The sequence below is a fragment of the Glossina fuscipes genome, unplaced genomic scaffold (assembly GCF_014805625.2).
Source record: "Glossina fuscipes isolate IAEA_lab_2018 unplaced genomic scaffold, Yale_Gfus_2 114, whole genome shotgun sequence".
Taxonomy (NCBI): domain Eukaryota; kingdom Metazoa; phylum Arthropoda; class Insecta; order Diptera; family Glossinidae; genus Glossina; species Glossina fuscipes.
This window is the reverse complement of record NW_023998457.1, coordinates 2897806-2913154: the sequence shown is the minus strand read 5'-3', so window position 1 is coordinate 2913154 and position 15349 is coordinate 2897806. Positions and strand designations below refer to the sequence as shown.

General features: G+C 33.9%; 2 protein-coding genes across 7 annotated transcripts in view; both read right to left on the bottom strand.

Annotated features, from left to right (window-relative positions):
- Nucleotides 1-6251, bottom strand: part of LOC119639930 (probable serine/threonine-protein kinase DDB_G0282963) — a 46827-nt gene extending 40576 nt beyond the window's left edge. For 3 of the 6 annotated variants that reach the window (XM_038037665.1, XM_038037667.1, XM_038037666.1), the window contains exon 1: nt 5953-6032. The gene's annotated coding sequence lies outside the window, so the exon portion shown is untranslated. Of the gene's footprint in view, nt 1-2012; nt 2296-5952; nt 6033-6211 lie in introns of those variants that run through there. The other 3 variants (XM_038037662.1, XM_038037660.1, XM_038037663.1) reach the window with 3 other exon arrangements.
- An 861-nt stretch (nt 6252-7112) lies between these two features.
- Nucleotides 7113-15076, bottom strand: LOC119639950 (phenoloxidase-activating factor 2-like). Its single transcript, XM_038037695.1, has 5 exons — nt 14688-15076; nt 10172-10329; nt 9836-10095; nt 7849-8281; nt 7113-7782 (listed from the first exon to the last, which is right to left on the bottom strand). The coding sequence occupies exons 1-5, from the start codon at nt 14893-14895 to the stop codon at nt 7624-7626; spliced, it is 1218 nt and encodes a 405-aa protein (XP_037893623.1). The 5' UTR covers nt 14896-15076; the 3' UTR covers nt 7113-7623.
- Between the last annotated feature and the right edge of the window lie 273 nt (nt 15077-15349).

Sequence of the window (15349 nt, the reverse complement as noted above, 5' to 3'; positions counted from 1 at the left end):
GCGACTTAATAAGTAGATTTGCGGACTGTGTTTCATTCCTAAAATAAAAAAAAAATGTATAGATACACACACATTAACACTTTTTCCAACGCGCAGATAGTAGGAAAACAATGTTAATCTAAGAAAAACTGAAGTATATGATATGACATAAGCGTGAATAAACAAACCCTTATTCTCGGAAGAAATTTCCTCATATTTACAAGAACTAAGTAAACAAGTTTAAGTAGAAAAATAAATCGAAGAAATGAGAAAAACAGAAAGTCAATTTATAACCATCTAAGACATCGGATATTCTTAATGTTAATTTATTTTACGGCGTATGGTGGGAAGGCAATAACCAAGACATACGTACACAATCTTTGAATAATTTTAATATAAATACGTTTAATAGTATATAACGCCGACTATATCTAAGCGCGAATTTTAAATTCTTGTTATCGCAAAAAAAAAAGACAAAGACAAAGTTCTTCTTCTTTTTTATTTTGAGAATAACTTAAGCCTTTCAAGAAACTGGCAAAGAAACTTCCAAGCCACGCTATAGGGGAACGCATCAACCGTTACCTACACCATTCCGCCTAATGCAGTCATTCACTCACTTTCTTAATAAAACACCAAACTATGCATTATTTCTCTGTAAATCCACAATTTTCACGAAAGCACTTATATTGAACGGTATTCGAACGTCAACGTGGTCTAAATTTAGCAAACGTAATTTGTTTGTCAAAGATTTTTATTACTTTCCAGTTGCTTCCGTCGCAATGAACCACAAAGTAGGCTTTGTCGCCATAAAAGGGGTTGCTTTCATGGTAGACGCTATATATAGTACAGTCTAAAATATAGTCCAAATTCCCTACGTTAGATCTAAATTAAGCCTTTTCGACACTTAAAGGTTTACTGTTTGTTAGAACTCTTTTATAAGTTGGGATATAAAACATAGACCTACGGGTCCCAAATTCGCTAAGGTTAATTCTTATGTTAAGTCATTACATGATCGCATTTTCGTTAAGATTTATTTAAAGTTACGCCTTTTTTGCCATCAAAAGATTCGGTTTCCATAGGAACGGGTATATGGCAAGATGTTCAAAAAGTTGCTCTCCTCCAATACAAGGTTTTCACACCAATTTAGAATGCCCAAGTACTATTATTAAGAAATTTTTGTCGCAAAATTCCGAAAATTACGATATTTTTTCGAATAATTGATCCGATACGTACCATTCTCAATAGGGTTCGCCCTTGAGCCAAAACATATCAGTTTATCAAATTTTCTTAAAAATGTGTTGAAAATTGCGACCTATAGATTAAGCATAAGAAGAAAAGACGGACAAACAGGCAGCCAGACAGAAAAACTTATTTCGACGTGAAAAATGATTCAGAAGGTGATTCTGAATCCATCAATCGACAAGAGTAAATAATGGACAGACAGGCAGACAAGCTTAACTTCTGATTCGATCGGCCTAATAAAAGCTGGGTCTATCTCAAGTCCTTCCGGATTTTACATAGGTCGGCGCAAACTAAATATGCACTTGTACCACAAGTGGTGTAGAGTATACAAAGAAACCAAACTCAAGTATCCAGAGCTTTAGAGTATATTTTTAATCGGGCATAAAGTGTTGAGTCGATTTAATAAACATTTCATAGTCTATTTTATACTGTTGGAGTACTTAAAAGCACATAGGAATTAAGAGAAAAAATTAAAATTTTGTATACGGCTTCTTAGACCCCACGCCCACAATAAACAAAATATAATGAATTATTATTGTGATCAAAAATTAAGACCCATTTAATCATAGCTTTCTTTAAATCTATTTATTATTCAAAATCTCTTTCGTTGTCTTCAAAACGATCCCCTTAGTTACTATACCGTTATGCCCATTTTTTTTTAGCCCTCGAAACAGCTGTTATAGTCGATTTCAATCGATTACAATCCATAACAGTTATGCGAGATGTGAACAATAGAACTATGAAAATATTTAGCAAAAATTAGGGACTGAATTAAGCACCTTCCACTTTACCTACTCTTCCATTCGAAACAATTTTCCTTGCTAAGGCTTGCATAAGTATAGCTATAGTTTTGTGTACATTTTATTCGGAACATAGGGCTGCCAGCTCACTTGTCCTTTTCACCTACTATTTCCATGTTTCTCTGCAGCAAGCATCCAATTGAAATTCTAGTTCATTCTCCAGCACCTAAGTGCTCTTCCGTCCAATTCTCATACAGCGTACCTCCTCGAGAAGCGACTAAGCTTGATATAAAGGCAAACTCAACGCATTCTAAAGCTATCTGAAAAATCAATGCAGAAAAACGTTGAATATTAATCAAAAAATACGAGCAATGAATGGAGAGAAGACTGTAAACAAAAATCAAAGCGTCAGAACTAAGCTTTGGTTTGCTGAAAAAATTGATGACAAACATCGCTGCTTGGGTCGGCGAATTAATATCGGTTTCAAATAAATAAAGGCTTTTATTGGCACTGATTGATAAAGAAATGACGAAAGTTCAGCCATCACTCAGCAGTCATTTTCGCGAAACACTATCAATTTTAGGGGTTCTGTGGCAAGCAGTATAAGTGGTCCAAATTTCAATTAAAAAAAAAAGCCGTTTAATCCCGTAATCTTATGTTTAGTGAAATACGCGAGAGATTTCATACGATGTTGAGATAATATACGATTGGCGGATGTTTGAGTACAAAAGGTAAATTTTCAACTAAAAAAAAAAAATCTTTTTATTATTAAAAAAAAAAAAACAGTTTAAATTAACTTAGTATTAAGTTATATCCTATGCACTTCACTAGAAAACGTTGTTCCAAAATACTACAAAAAATGTATACGTGCAAGTAATTTATATTCGGTCGTAACCGAATCTTCTGTAGTCATCATTATTCTAAAAAGAACTAAAAAAGAGAAAACAACTAAATTTTGATACTATATAATATTGGCTGGGCGTGGCTCATTTTTCCTATTTTCGAAAAAAAAGTGGAAATTCATACCGTGTTCCTGTTGTAGTTTATCGGTAACAAGCAAAAAACATGAAAAGCAAAGATGTTCGCAGTTCTCTAGCGCGGGCATATGAGGGCTCTAGGCGTACTCTTTGGCTGATATGGGTCATTTTCAAAATCTTTAGCGGTATCTTCATTTTTAAAAAGGGGGGAAAATATTTATCGTTGATCATGTAAAGCTGGACAGATGGGCAGATGGACAAACAAGCAGACGGATATGTTTAGGTGCATTCCGAAGCTGTAAGTGGGCAAAAATCTACATACTTTACAGGTTTTTTGAAGCGTGTCTCTACGCATTATAAAGTGATTGGAAAGATTATTAAGTTTTAATACACCTTAATATTGAGCAGGCGTGGTCCGTTCTTTCCGTTTTTATACAAATACTACAGCATCGCTTATACAATAATAACAAAATTGTTGAAACCAATAGGAGAAAGCTGTCGCGCAGCAAAAATATAAAAACTGATCTTAATCTCCACAGCTAGCAGATCATCTCTTCCGAGGCACACTTTCGGCAGATTAATATGGAAGAAAAGTGCACTATTCGGGTATCATACAGTAGATAAGTGAAAAACATTTGTATATAAAAATATTGCCCAAGAAATGTCAGAGGAGAAAATTTCTTTCTTGTAAAACAAGCATAATGGAACGAGTACTTGGGGAAATAGGTAAAGATTATCATAGAAAATTTTAGATATCAAACATAATCGCAACATTGAGTCAAACATTCAATTCAAAGTATTTATGGATCTTTATGATTGTAAATATGTTTGTTGTGCATCAGCTTAAAGAACGGGATTTTATTCGAGTTCTTGAACGTCACTAACACTCCCCTGATTTACTTCTAGATATGCAAAGATTTATAAGAAACTTAGGAAGAGAACTAAGTTTATGAAAATCCAATTGAATGATATTTTGCATTTAAAGCACATATGCTTTTCGCTAAGGATTTATGCTTATACTCAATAATAAATAAGGAGGCAAGACCAACATGCTGACTAAAAGTGATTTAAGCATACACACTACAATCATAAATTCAAATAAACTCTAGAATATGATACGTGCAGCTCGGCTTTTTTATTGTTTTTTTTTTTCTTATGCCCATCAACGAAGCATGAGAGATATACTCAGTTTGTCAAAATGTTTGCAACGCCCAGAAGGAAACTTCAGAGATCTCACAAAGTATATATATATATATATATATATATATATATAGATTGTTGCTCAGCCTCCAATTTTTAAACGATTTAAGCATGTTCATCTGTCCGTTTCGCTGTCTGTCCGTATGTCCAATATCTATTATAAAAAACTGTCTGTGGAAAAATAAAATTGTCGGCTTAAAAGGATCGGAAATTCTTGCACGCAGTTTCCTATTGATAATGAGCCAAATCGGTTGAAGAACCTGCCTATAGCGTCATGTGAATTGAGAACATCTCTATCTTCTTCTAAAGGAATAGGAAATTGCTTTTTGCCTATTACTCATAAACAGCAGCAGATAAATCTACAACAACATGAACTTTTATTCCGTTTAGTCGATGCTGTAGTACCTGTACGAATATTGCAAAAAGTGATAACGCCCAATCAATATTAAGGTGTATCAAAATTTATATTTCTTTTCAATAACTTTGCCTCTGCAAGTTTCAAAAATCATGTGAAGTATGTACACTTTTACCCAGTTGCAGATTCGGAATACACTTAAGCATGTCCAACTGTCCGTCTGTCTAACTCTATACCATCTCCGATAAATGTTCTTCTTTTTGCAAAAAAGCAGATATCGCCTACAAATTTGCCAAAGAATTTGAAAATGACCTGAGTAGAGAGCGTGCCTACAGTTCCCACGCTTCTTTGCCCCCAAAACTGAGCTGTTCGTGTTTTTTTTTCCTTCTTGCTGACAAGACTACACCAGATATACCATATAAATTTCTAGAAAATTATTCTAGAACAACCAAGTCCATCCAAATTCAAATATTTTTTCTTATTTTCAATCTTCTATAAGATAGCGACTATGAGTATAAAATATTCGATTGTGACCGGTTGTAATTTTCTTACTTGTTCTTTATTTTTTTTTGTTTTATAATCAGCATAAAAAGCAATGTGAAGTGAAGTTAGCAATCGATAAGTAGGGGTAATGAAAAGGAAAATCGCATAAATATATAGAAATGAATTTTGCTTCATTGTTTTTTCTATTATTATTATTATTAATATTATTTTTAGAGCTTTACTATCTAATAATGTGGAAAATATTGTTATTACAATTCGATAGTAGATTCCTTGTTGTCGCGCAATCATGTATATTATTTTATTTACCTTTTCCGTTTTCATAAATTATCAAAAGAAAAACAAAAAAAAAATTGTTTCCTTTTTTTTCATTTATTATTCGGATAATCAATTTATATTGTTATTTCTTTTTTTTGTTTTTTCATTTAAAGACATAATGACGACATCAAGGACACTCTACGATAACGCGTCTATTGAAACTATGTCATACAATACATATTCATAAAAACATATATACGCGTATGCATAAACACACACACACACACACACACACAAACACGCAAACATAAAAGACACATTTTTCTATTTTGCTATGTTTCATATATAATATTTAGGGCTCCATTACAATAACAAGTTTTATATATTTTTAGTGAAGTTCTTTTTTTCACTCTTACGATGCCTTATGAAATGAGGGAAAATGATGAGAAGGTCTTCAGATGTCTGACGCCGCGTCTGACGCCAAAAAAAAAACAAAAAAAAATTGAAATAAAATACTTATATATTTATATATACATATATATATATATAAAATGCAGAAACACAAGCACGCAGTCACGCACGCATACAGGCACATCGAATTTAAACTTTAGTGTACATTTAACCCCAAATGTTTTTTTGAAACATTCTGCTAAGAGCAGAAAAAGAATAAAAAAAAAGAAAAAGAAGAAGACTCACTCACCTCTAACTATTTAAGAAATTGACCTTAAGAATAATATAATAAAAAAAAAAAAAAATTGTTATTATAATGACTTTACTTAAATTTTATTTTTATCTTTTATTTTTCATTTAAAAAGTCTTTTACTTATTGTATATGCAAACATATATATATATATATATAATAAATATATATATATATATTATACAATCGAACTCAGATTACGATAGTGTTCTTTATGTATCTTTTATATCATTCGCTTAATTTAGCTTAGACTTCATACCTAACGGTTTCGAAGAAAATTTTTTAATTTATTGCTTTTTTTTTTCTTTCTTTTCATTTAAATCTTTATTTCCTTCCTTCTTTTTTTTCATATATTAATCACTGTAATGCTTTGTAAATTTTTGTTTTCACTTCAATTTCATTTGATTTGTTTTTCTATTTTTTTTTTATTCGATTTTTCGCATAAAGATGTTTAATGTTTTGTTATTATTATTATTTGTGTTGTTGTTGTTTTTGTAGTTGATTTTTTGCAGTTCTTTTTGCTTTATTTATTTATTTATTTTTTTTTTTACTTTAATACTTTATAAATATTTTTACCACACATCTATTTGATTGAAAGGCTGAGGACGGACTAGACATTTTACGTTTATTTCGCAGACACTTGTAGTTTTCATTTTTATCAAAACAAAGCAGCAGAAAATTGTATACACTTTCCATGCTCAAGGAAGTAAAGGAAAACTTACCATACAGAAATTGAAACTTTAGAAGAGAAAGCTTAATATGAAGAGAAACTTTTGGGTTTTTTCTAAGAGAAATGCTCTTCAAACTGTTTGCGCTGTTTTGGCGAAAGGAAGCTTTTTTTGAATTTACGCTTAAGAGCATTACTCTCAAGTAGGAAAGAACTTTGTCAGTATTTCTTTGGGTTCAGCTTAGGACGAATAGTCAGTAGTCAATACTTTACCAGATCTTGCCAATGAAAATTTTTATACCATACGCCACTAGCAACGAATATATATAGTAACATGTAACGATGTATACAATAATCATACATCTATATTGCATTATACGGTTCGATTTGGAATTAATTTTTAGAACCACTAAGGTATATCTGTCCGTCGGCCTTGATGAGGTTTATCGCAACTATTTGTTGTGTTCAAACTACAGCACACAATTTATTACCATCATCGTGGGACTTTTTTCCAAACACCTTGCCTTATAAGAACTCCTGGGAAGAGCATGTCTTTATATGGGAACGAGATTTAATTTGTAGTATCTTATCATTAAAACGAGTACCTTTCGAGTGTAAAATATATAGAAACTGCAAAGAATTGTAGGCGTGTCAGTTAAGACAATTAAATCAAACGTTTCTCCCTTTTTAGAGACCTTCAGAAAATATTCTAGAGAATATATTAGAAAACTAAGTTCCGAACAAGGCCTAGTGTCTTACTTTCTTCTGCCCATCAAAATTGTCAGATTAATTAAATATATTGCAGGTTTTAAGATTTTATATATATGTAGTATATATTCTTTTTACGTGTATAAATTTTTTTTATCTCGAAATGCTTTACATCTTTATTTTGTTGCTCTTTGCATTCTTCTTTCCTCTCCATGCCGAACGTTTTCCAAATGCGAGAGAATAAGATTGAGTGCAAGCTTTAAGTGAACTGTTCCGTTACAAATTAACTTTGTTAGTTAAGAAGCTAACATGCTTTGTATCCATGGTATATAAGAGTTTACATTAACATAAACACCTGGTATCCCAGGGGCAGCACAACCGATTCCCCAAGCCACCAAACCCAACACATACCAAATACCATTATTTTCGCACACCAACGGTGATCCGCCATCGCCCTAAGAAGCAAGTAACACCAAATTGATATGCAATTAAATAAATTGATTTCAATTATAATACTTTACCGTGCAAGCATCTTTTCCGACCTCACCGCCTGCGCATATAAAGCTTAAATTGTTTAGGATAAAGCGAGATCCTAAACGTGTTTTTCTCAAAGCTGTTTGGCAATTGTCATTAGATAAAACGGGTACTTGGACCTCACGTTGTATGGATTGATAAGCTCCAGTGGGACCGAAATCACTTTTACCCCAACCAGCCACGTAACATCGTTGACCCTGTTTTAAAGGTATTGTGGGCAAACAAACTGTACCAACCGTTGATTTGGTGACCAATGAAACCGGATTAACCAATTTCAATATGGCTACGTCATTTTGTAGGTTATTCTTATTGAAATTTGGGTGAACGTAAACTTTGGAAACTGATACATCTTGCGCAGGTACAGGCTCATTTGTGCTAGCAGCATCCCATTCACCTACGCGGACTTTAAACGACTTTTCCCTGCAATTATACAGATATAAGATGCAAATTATTTAGATTCTGTAATATTGATAACGAATATATAGGTTGATCAAAAAGTTGTGAGAAATCAGTATTTCTTCACTCTCTCTCTTTCTCTTTCTCTCTCTCTCTCTTTCTTTCCCTCTCTTTCTCTCTCTTCTTCAATATTTCATGCATTATAAAGTAGCGGCTTTGTTGTTTATCAGGTTCCCTTCGGCAATTTCTAGTTTGAGAAATGCACATGCATTTCCTCCCCTTTAACTCATCTGCTGGGCATCGTAGATCTTGAGTATGCTGCAGCAATGGTTGCTTACTTTAGTTGCAGCAGTACCCCGACAGTGTTGTATTTCACTGAAAATTTTTGGAAAGGTCAGAAATCTCAAACAAAATTTCTCTCCAATTAAAGTTCACTTCTAAGTTTTTGTAGAACCCATAATAAGAAGCGCAGATCTCTTCTCGGCCTTTCTGAAAGTCTATGTACCATTCATAAATTCGTGACTATAGTAAGCTGTTATCCACAAGTGCGTCTTTCAATATTTCTACGACGTTTTCAAGTTTTTGGCGCACGATTCTAAGAGAACTCTTTAATTAGTTTCCGAAAATATCTCATACGCTCGCCAGACGCAGCCCGATAAGCTGCATGAAACTGTCCGTAGATAATCTCTTGAAGAAAAGTAGTTCACTGGTGCTGGCAACCAGGAAAGTATGGAGAATCCGAAGCAAGTACGGTTGTTTTTAACAACCGCCCAAAGTATGCCAAAGGCTTTGCAAAACAAACTGGGAGCCACGGGGGTCAGAAAGCTCGCCTCTCAAAGCCACGTATGCCTGCGGGTATATGATGGACTTTGTCCTTAAGTCGTAATAAATAAATTAATTATACTATTAATGCAAAAAGGAAGTGACGGATGGCCTTCCCTTTGGCCGATTGATAGAAAATATCTGGTAAATTAATTAATACATGCAAAAATGGAAAAGGGATATGACGAATAAGTTTTCCCCTTTTACCTATTTTTACTTTTGAACACATGTCACGGATGCCTGCGGGTAATGGTGGTAATTGATCAACAGCACAGTGGAAGCCTTATGGCGGAAGCAGTCAGTTGATCAATTTGTGAGTCCTGACTGCTTGGGTGCGGCCCTTCGGGGAGTACTCGTGGTGGTTGTGGTTGGCGAGTTCCTAGCTAAAATGGAACAATTGAGTGCAGCTAGGCCTCGCCATTGACCAGAGTGGACTTTATTGTTCCATACACAATAAACTGTTCTGGACTCTGGTGCTGTTTAGGCCTCTACTCTGTGGGGATTGTCTAACTCGCCAGGGGGCGTAGTACGCTTAAAAGTGGCTTGGGCCACCGTGGGGTTAAGCCTTTCAGGCAGGAACCCACGTTAAACCCTAGCTACAAATTCTGTCCGTAGATAATCATATGTTCACTATGTTGATAAAGTGCTACAAAAGTACACAAAAGCAGTTAACTCTCTATAGAAAATGTAGAGCTCGCAAGTTAAAAATCCTCCGTACTTTTTGATCAAATAATACATCTTATAGTTTTTACTTACGGTATGTTATGAACTTTATGAGCCGCGGTTAGAACATGTTGACTTGTCAACAAAGCACCGGAACCTATATATATATCTGCGGTTGTTAATAATGCCACCTGCCATGGATAGTCTCCAAAATTGGCTTGACCTAGACCAGCTTGTTTACTGCCCGGCGGTGGTGGATACCGACGACCACACTGATATGAGCCAGCTTGACAACATACTTCTAATCCATAATTACAAGAGAATGAAGTTGTCGGCGTACCAGAAGAAGCGGCCTAACCGGCGTCGAAAAAACAAAAAAAAATGTTTTCTAAACATTAAACATCACAATAGCTTATGTAGTTCCCATACATTATTAACAATGCGTACATCAATTTGCCCGCTACCATCCGTAGACGGTGAGGGCAAAGGGCTTGGACATGACCCTGGTGGTACACAAATGCAAAACGATGCTGTTGGCGTAACTATATTCGGTGTTAACTTGCCGATGATTAAGTGACGCAAAAGAGCTGAAAATTCGATAATTAATTAAAATGAAGAAAAAACAACACTAATAAAACTATGATCGGTCGTGACCGAATCTTTTATACCCATCATTGTTATGCTAAGAAAAACAAAAAAAGTAAAAGAACTATGAGTGGGCATGGTGTGGAGTGAGCAAGGCTGGTTTTTTCCATTTTCAAAATAAAAGCTTTTGTCATAGAGGCCTGTGGGCGTTGTAGGTACATCGTTTCAAAAGTTTGGTTTACTTCCAAATTCCTTTGCAAATCTGTAAGCGATATCTTTATTTTCGCCTACGGGAAAGTGTTGACCACAGACATTGCACACTTTGCCAGACAGCCAGATAGACACTGTTAGGTACATTCAAAATTAGAATTTCACCAAGAATTTATAAATTTTGTGGAGTTTTTGAAGCTTATTTCTGGGGTTTGTAAAGCTATTGAAAGAAAAAATTAAATTTTGATACAAGACAATATTGGATAGCGCGATGGCAGGATAAATCTTTTTTGCGTCTCTGTACAGGTACTACAACATCGGCCAGGGAATATGCTTTCAAATTTTAGTGGATTTATCTGCTGTAGTTTATGAGTAATGAACACAGAAGTGTTCTCAGCTTCCGTAGTACTGCAGGCCAATTAGGCCCATTTGCATTATCAACCAGTGTGCAAAATCTTCGAATGTTTCTGCCAAATTCAAAGTCGATAGCTTCATTGTTGCGGTTAAGAGAATGTTTACAACTAACATTGCACCGACGGACAACCTCACAGGTGGACAGACGGACATGCTTAAATCGTCTTGGAATTTGTTGCTGATTTAAGAATGTATATAATTTATGGTGTCTCTGATGTTTCGACAAATGAATATATTCCTCATTCTTCGGTGATGGGCATAAAAAAAGTTTATTCTATTTTCCGAAACACAGAAAATATCTTTCCAACTTTTCTTGGAACAGATAGACCGTTGAATACTGCCTATATACTATACACTAACCAAAGTTGAGAATTTAAAAAGATCTAAAAATTTTAAATTTTCATTATAGAATCTTAACTATTTATATGGTAAGGGGGTTCGAAAAATGCCTGTTTTCCATGCAAATTTTCCACATTCATTTCGTACGCCAATCATCAATTTTTATGTTCCATATTATCCGTAGTACAGGATATGTAAGATTTATATAGACATATATATAATAATCAAATTCAGAATCATTTTCGGAATTGAGTCAAGCTTGTTAACATATTTTCATCTAAGAACAAATACTGTGTAGAATGGGAGAATGGAATTCGCACTATCTTTACGATCATTCCATATATAAAGCCTTTCGAAAAAAAATTTCCAAATTCTAAAATGTATCGAAGAAAATTGGTAAATACTAGTTTTCCCGCGTACTAAATGTAATGTGAAAAATTTGGACCCCATACGCCAATAAGTGAAATCTCCTCCAGTACCAGCTTTCATAGGAAGCTGTGTCTTTATAAAGCACTAAAGCGTAATTTTTAACATTTTACAATGAAAGTCCATCTAAGCGTGTGATTTGACTTATAAATTTCCCATGGTTACTTTGGATTATATACATTCTAAAAATAAAAAAGGAAACCTTTATTTGCCACAAGCCTGTTTCTATTTTTTTTTTTTGTACTTTGTAAAGCAAATAGGTAAAGACAAGTCACAGTAAGCGAAGTCATGCAGAGTATTGCTTGATTAGCCTTATCCAAATAGATTTATATGAGGAGCAGTCGTAACAAGTATCCGGTCCAAAGCATTTTCAATAGATTGCATCCTTGTAGCAAAACTAATATGACATCTCTATCTTGATAGTTTGAGCGTGTGGATGGAATACAAGAACAGATAGATATGGAATAAGTAGAGTACCAAATTAATACGTTCCCTACTACAGTGATATTGAGTGTTATAAGTCAATTGCACCTTGACTGGTAGGCATATGCATCCTACAAATCGAAATTGAATTGGTTCGAAATTTTAACGCCCTTAGTTCTCGATCTCAGTTACTATCACAACTATATTGTCCTCCTGCGGTCCTACTGATAGAGGATTTGGAAATTCTACCATCTGTGCGTAAGAATAGATTATTGCGTGTCTTTAATCACTACTACGCTACAGATGTACAAATATTTACTAAAAATTGGTTATTTCTATAAATCTCTCGGGTGACATGCAAACCAAATTATCCGCAAATTAAAATTTTGTTTATATTTTATACCGATAATATATATGTTAATAATGACTTACATAGATGACGTTGAGAACGATAAGCTAAGTAAAAAAAAAAATATAAAGCTGGAAAAATGACAATAACTTTTAAGCAATCATATGCATGTATTGTCACATGTCAGTTAAATCCAATGACCTACACTGTAACTACTCTATGTTAATGTTGTAAAATTGCCTGTAATCGATCGCTGTTTCCATGACCTTAATTTTTATACAAATCCTTGCAATACACAAATGAAACGAAATAAAAAAGGATTCTGCCTACAATCTTGATTGCTATAAAACTCTGCAACCACGACCATCTGTCTTTTCTATATTTAATGAAAGAAGAAAACAGAAGAAAGCGGAGATTCAACCTAAGGCAAATATATATTGCGTCTATGTATAAGGTCATTGTAAAGAAAGTATATATATATTTATATGGTCTCGCCTATCATAGAACGCATACTATAAATATCCAATTTGAGGCAGATTGTAAGCTTGGTGCTCCATGAACTATTCATACAAAAATCTAGTCCTGCAAAGCGTCCTTAAAATATTAGAATGTTTTCCTTCGAGGCGAATAAAATATTCACATGACCAAGCCATCAATTTATTATTTTATGAATGCGTATTAGAAAGTCCTTACCAGGTAGTCACTGCAAATAAATTTCCTATAAATCTTCCTTGCCGGCGTGATGTATTGAGTTAGTGTAGCCATGTACATCCACCTGACCTATGGTCATTTACTCAAATTGCGAAAATTAAAATAAAAAACTAGGTCTTAATACCTAAGCATGATTAAGGGCCAGAGTTTTTTAAATTTAGAAAAGAACGTGATGCTCCCACAACACTATAAGTTCGAAGAAACCTCGGAGAAAACCAACTTTTAATATCATTCGTAATGAAAGACCTTGCAGGTCGTATGCGAATGATTCCGGTCTGATACGTTTTGAAGTTCCCTCTCCTTTCGGACACCACCTATCAGAGATGTAAAGCGCATTATGAAAGCTGGAATTTTTACGATGACATTTAAAAAAAGTATTCATCATCATTGTCTTAAGGAAATACTTATTTCCGAAAAGCCAGAATAGCGCGCAAGGTCTAGCGAAACTAATATATATTATTAAGCGCAGCTAATAAGTACGTAGTTAGTACAAGTCCGTATTCGCAATTTTGCAGGAAACTTCTTTGCAAAGATTTCAATTCCGAAAATGTTACTTACTCTAATCAGCCAATCAAAACTAGTGAGGTTTAAATAAATACTTTCATCATTTAAAGATTGCAAAGTTCAGACATAACCTCAATATTAGCGAATATTATCTAAGAAAAGGGTTATACAAGCGAACAAGTATTTGTTTGAAATGGTTTGCAAAATATTTCGTCTAAAATTCTTCCTGTTTTCTGATAGTTTTCGACTGGCGTTTGAAGATATCAAAGTTCAGAGAGACCATCGCGTATGCAAGTGGAAGTGTAAATCTTTATTAGAAGAATTTCGAGAACCTTTTTTTTTCTTGCTCTTATTAGCTACTCCTTATTGTTCTTTATCAAATCAGTCGTCATTTTAAGATTTTAGAAATCGAATATAACCTCAGTACGGATTGATAAGCATCATGTACAGAAAGATCAACATAAGGATAAGACCTTGTCAAGTAGTTTGCGAAATTAAGTGACGAAAGTTTGTATGTATATGATTTTGCTTATCCACGCCTAAGTCTATGGCAAATTTATACTTTCATCACCTGCTCGATTGAAATTTGAAAACCTCAAATATTGAGCATAACGTGAAGACATAACATACGTGGCTTGTATGGGGAAAGGAATAAAAAGGGGTGCCTCCAATAGCTTACAAAGCTCTACCGAACATGACTTCAATTTCGGAAATTTTCTGCCAGTAAAGATGACTTGGAACGACTTTGATAAATAAAAAATCAGTGATAATCTCAACTGTTTCGCAATAATTTTACATAAATTTTTACTCGATATTTGTCAGAGTTTTACGGAAAGGCCTACTACTTGAACCTTGCTTTCCATTCTCATTTCTGTTTATTTAAAAAATTTCACTTTAGTAAATTTTATTGAAATTTCTTTGAAATCCTTATCGGCCATAGTAAATCGCAAGCCTTTAAAATTAACTAAAACGCGCTACCTGTACCTGATGAGTCAGTTGATGTTGCCATTTCGCCAGCCGAATTTAAATCCAATGAATCGAATGAAAAAGTTTTCAAAAACTTATTATTCTTGTTTTGATAATCGCTAGTTAAATAGTTTAATCCTTTTACCGATGTCATGTAATCACAGCTTGAGACAAACACCGTAAATATAACAGATGTGATCCTTATATAGTAAAACATGCTTTGCATCTGTGATTTTTGCTTTATACAGTGGATTTGTGCAGAAAATTGAATACCGTTCCGTTTGCTTAAAAGGAAATCCTGGCGCGTTATTAAAAATGAAAAATGAACGAAAAAAAAAATCCGAAAGATAACTGTATGTAAATCGAAGAGAACGTTTTCACATTCTACCGAAACCACACAAGTAACTGAAAGCATTGAAATGCAACAAACGTTCTTATATATATGTGTTAAAGGAAATCACTGAGGTGCTATTCTGTGCTATTCATGCATACATACATACATACATGCATACACACTTACATGGCTATTCATACATTTTTAGAGCAACTAGTAAAAGTAATTTTTGAAATTGTAATATTTTATATAATACTTAAAAGGTTTAGGAAACAATATGTGCGCGTTCGTATGCATAAACGTGTCAGAGTTTTATTGTTAGCATTTGCGCTAGAAAGTATATTAG

Bases quoted from the DNA above. Each gene is read 5' to 3' on its own strand.
- LOC119639950 (XM_038037695.1), bottom strand. From the start codon at position 14,895: ATGCAAAGCATGTTTTACTATATAAGGATCACATCTGTTATATTTACG. The intron at 10,330-14,687 runs GTACAGGTAGCG...TCGAATTTTCAG, and splicing joins AACATCAACTGACTCATCAG to CTCTTTTGCGTCACTTAATC. The intron at 8,282-9,835 runs GTAAGTAAAAAC...GTATAATTGCAG, and splicing joins CATAAAGTTCATAACATACC to GGAAAAGTCGTTTAAAGTCC.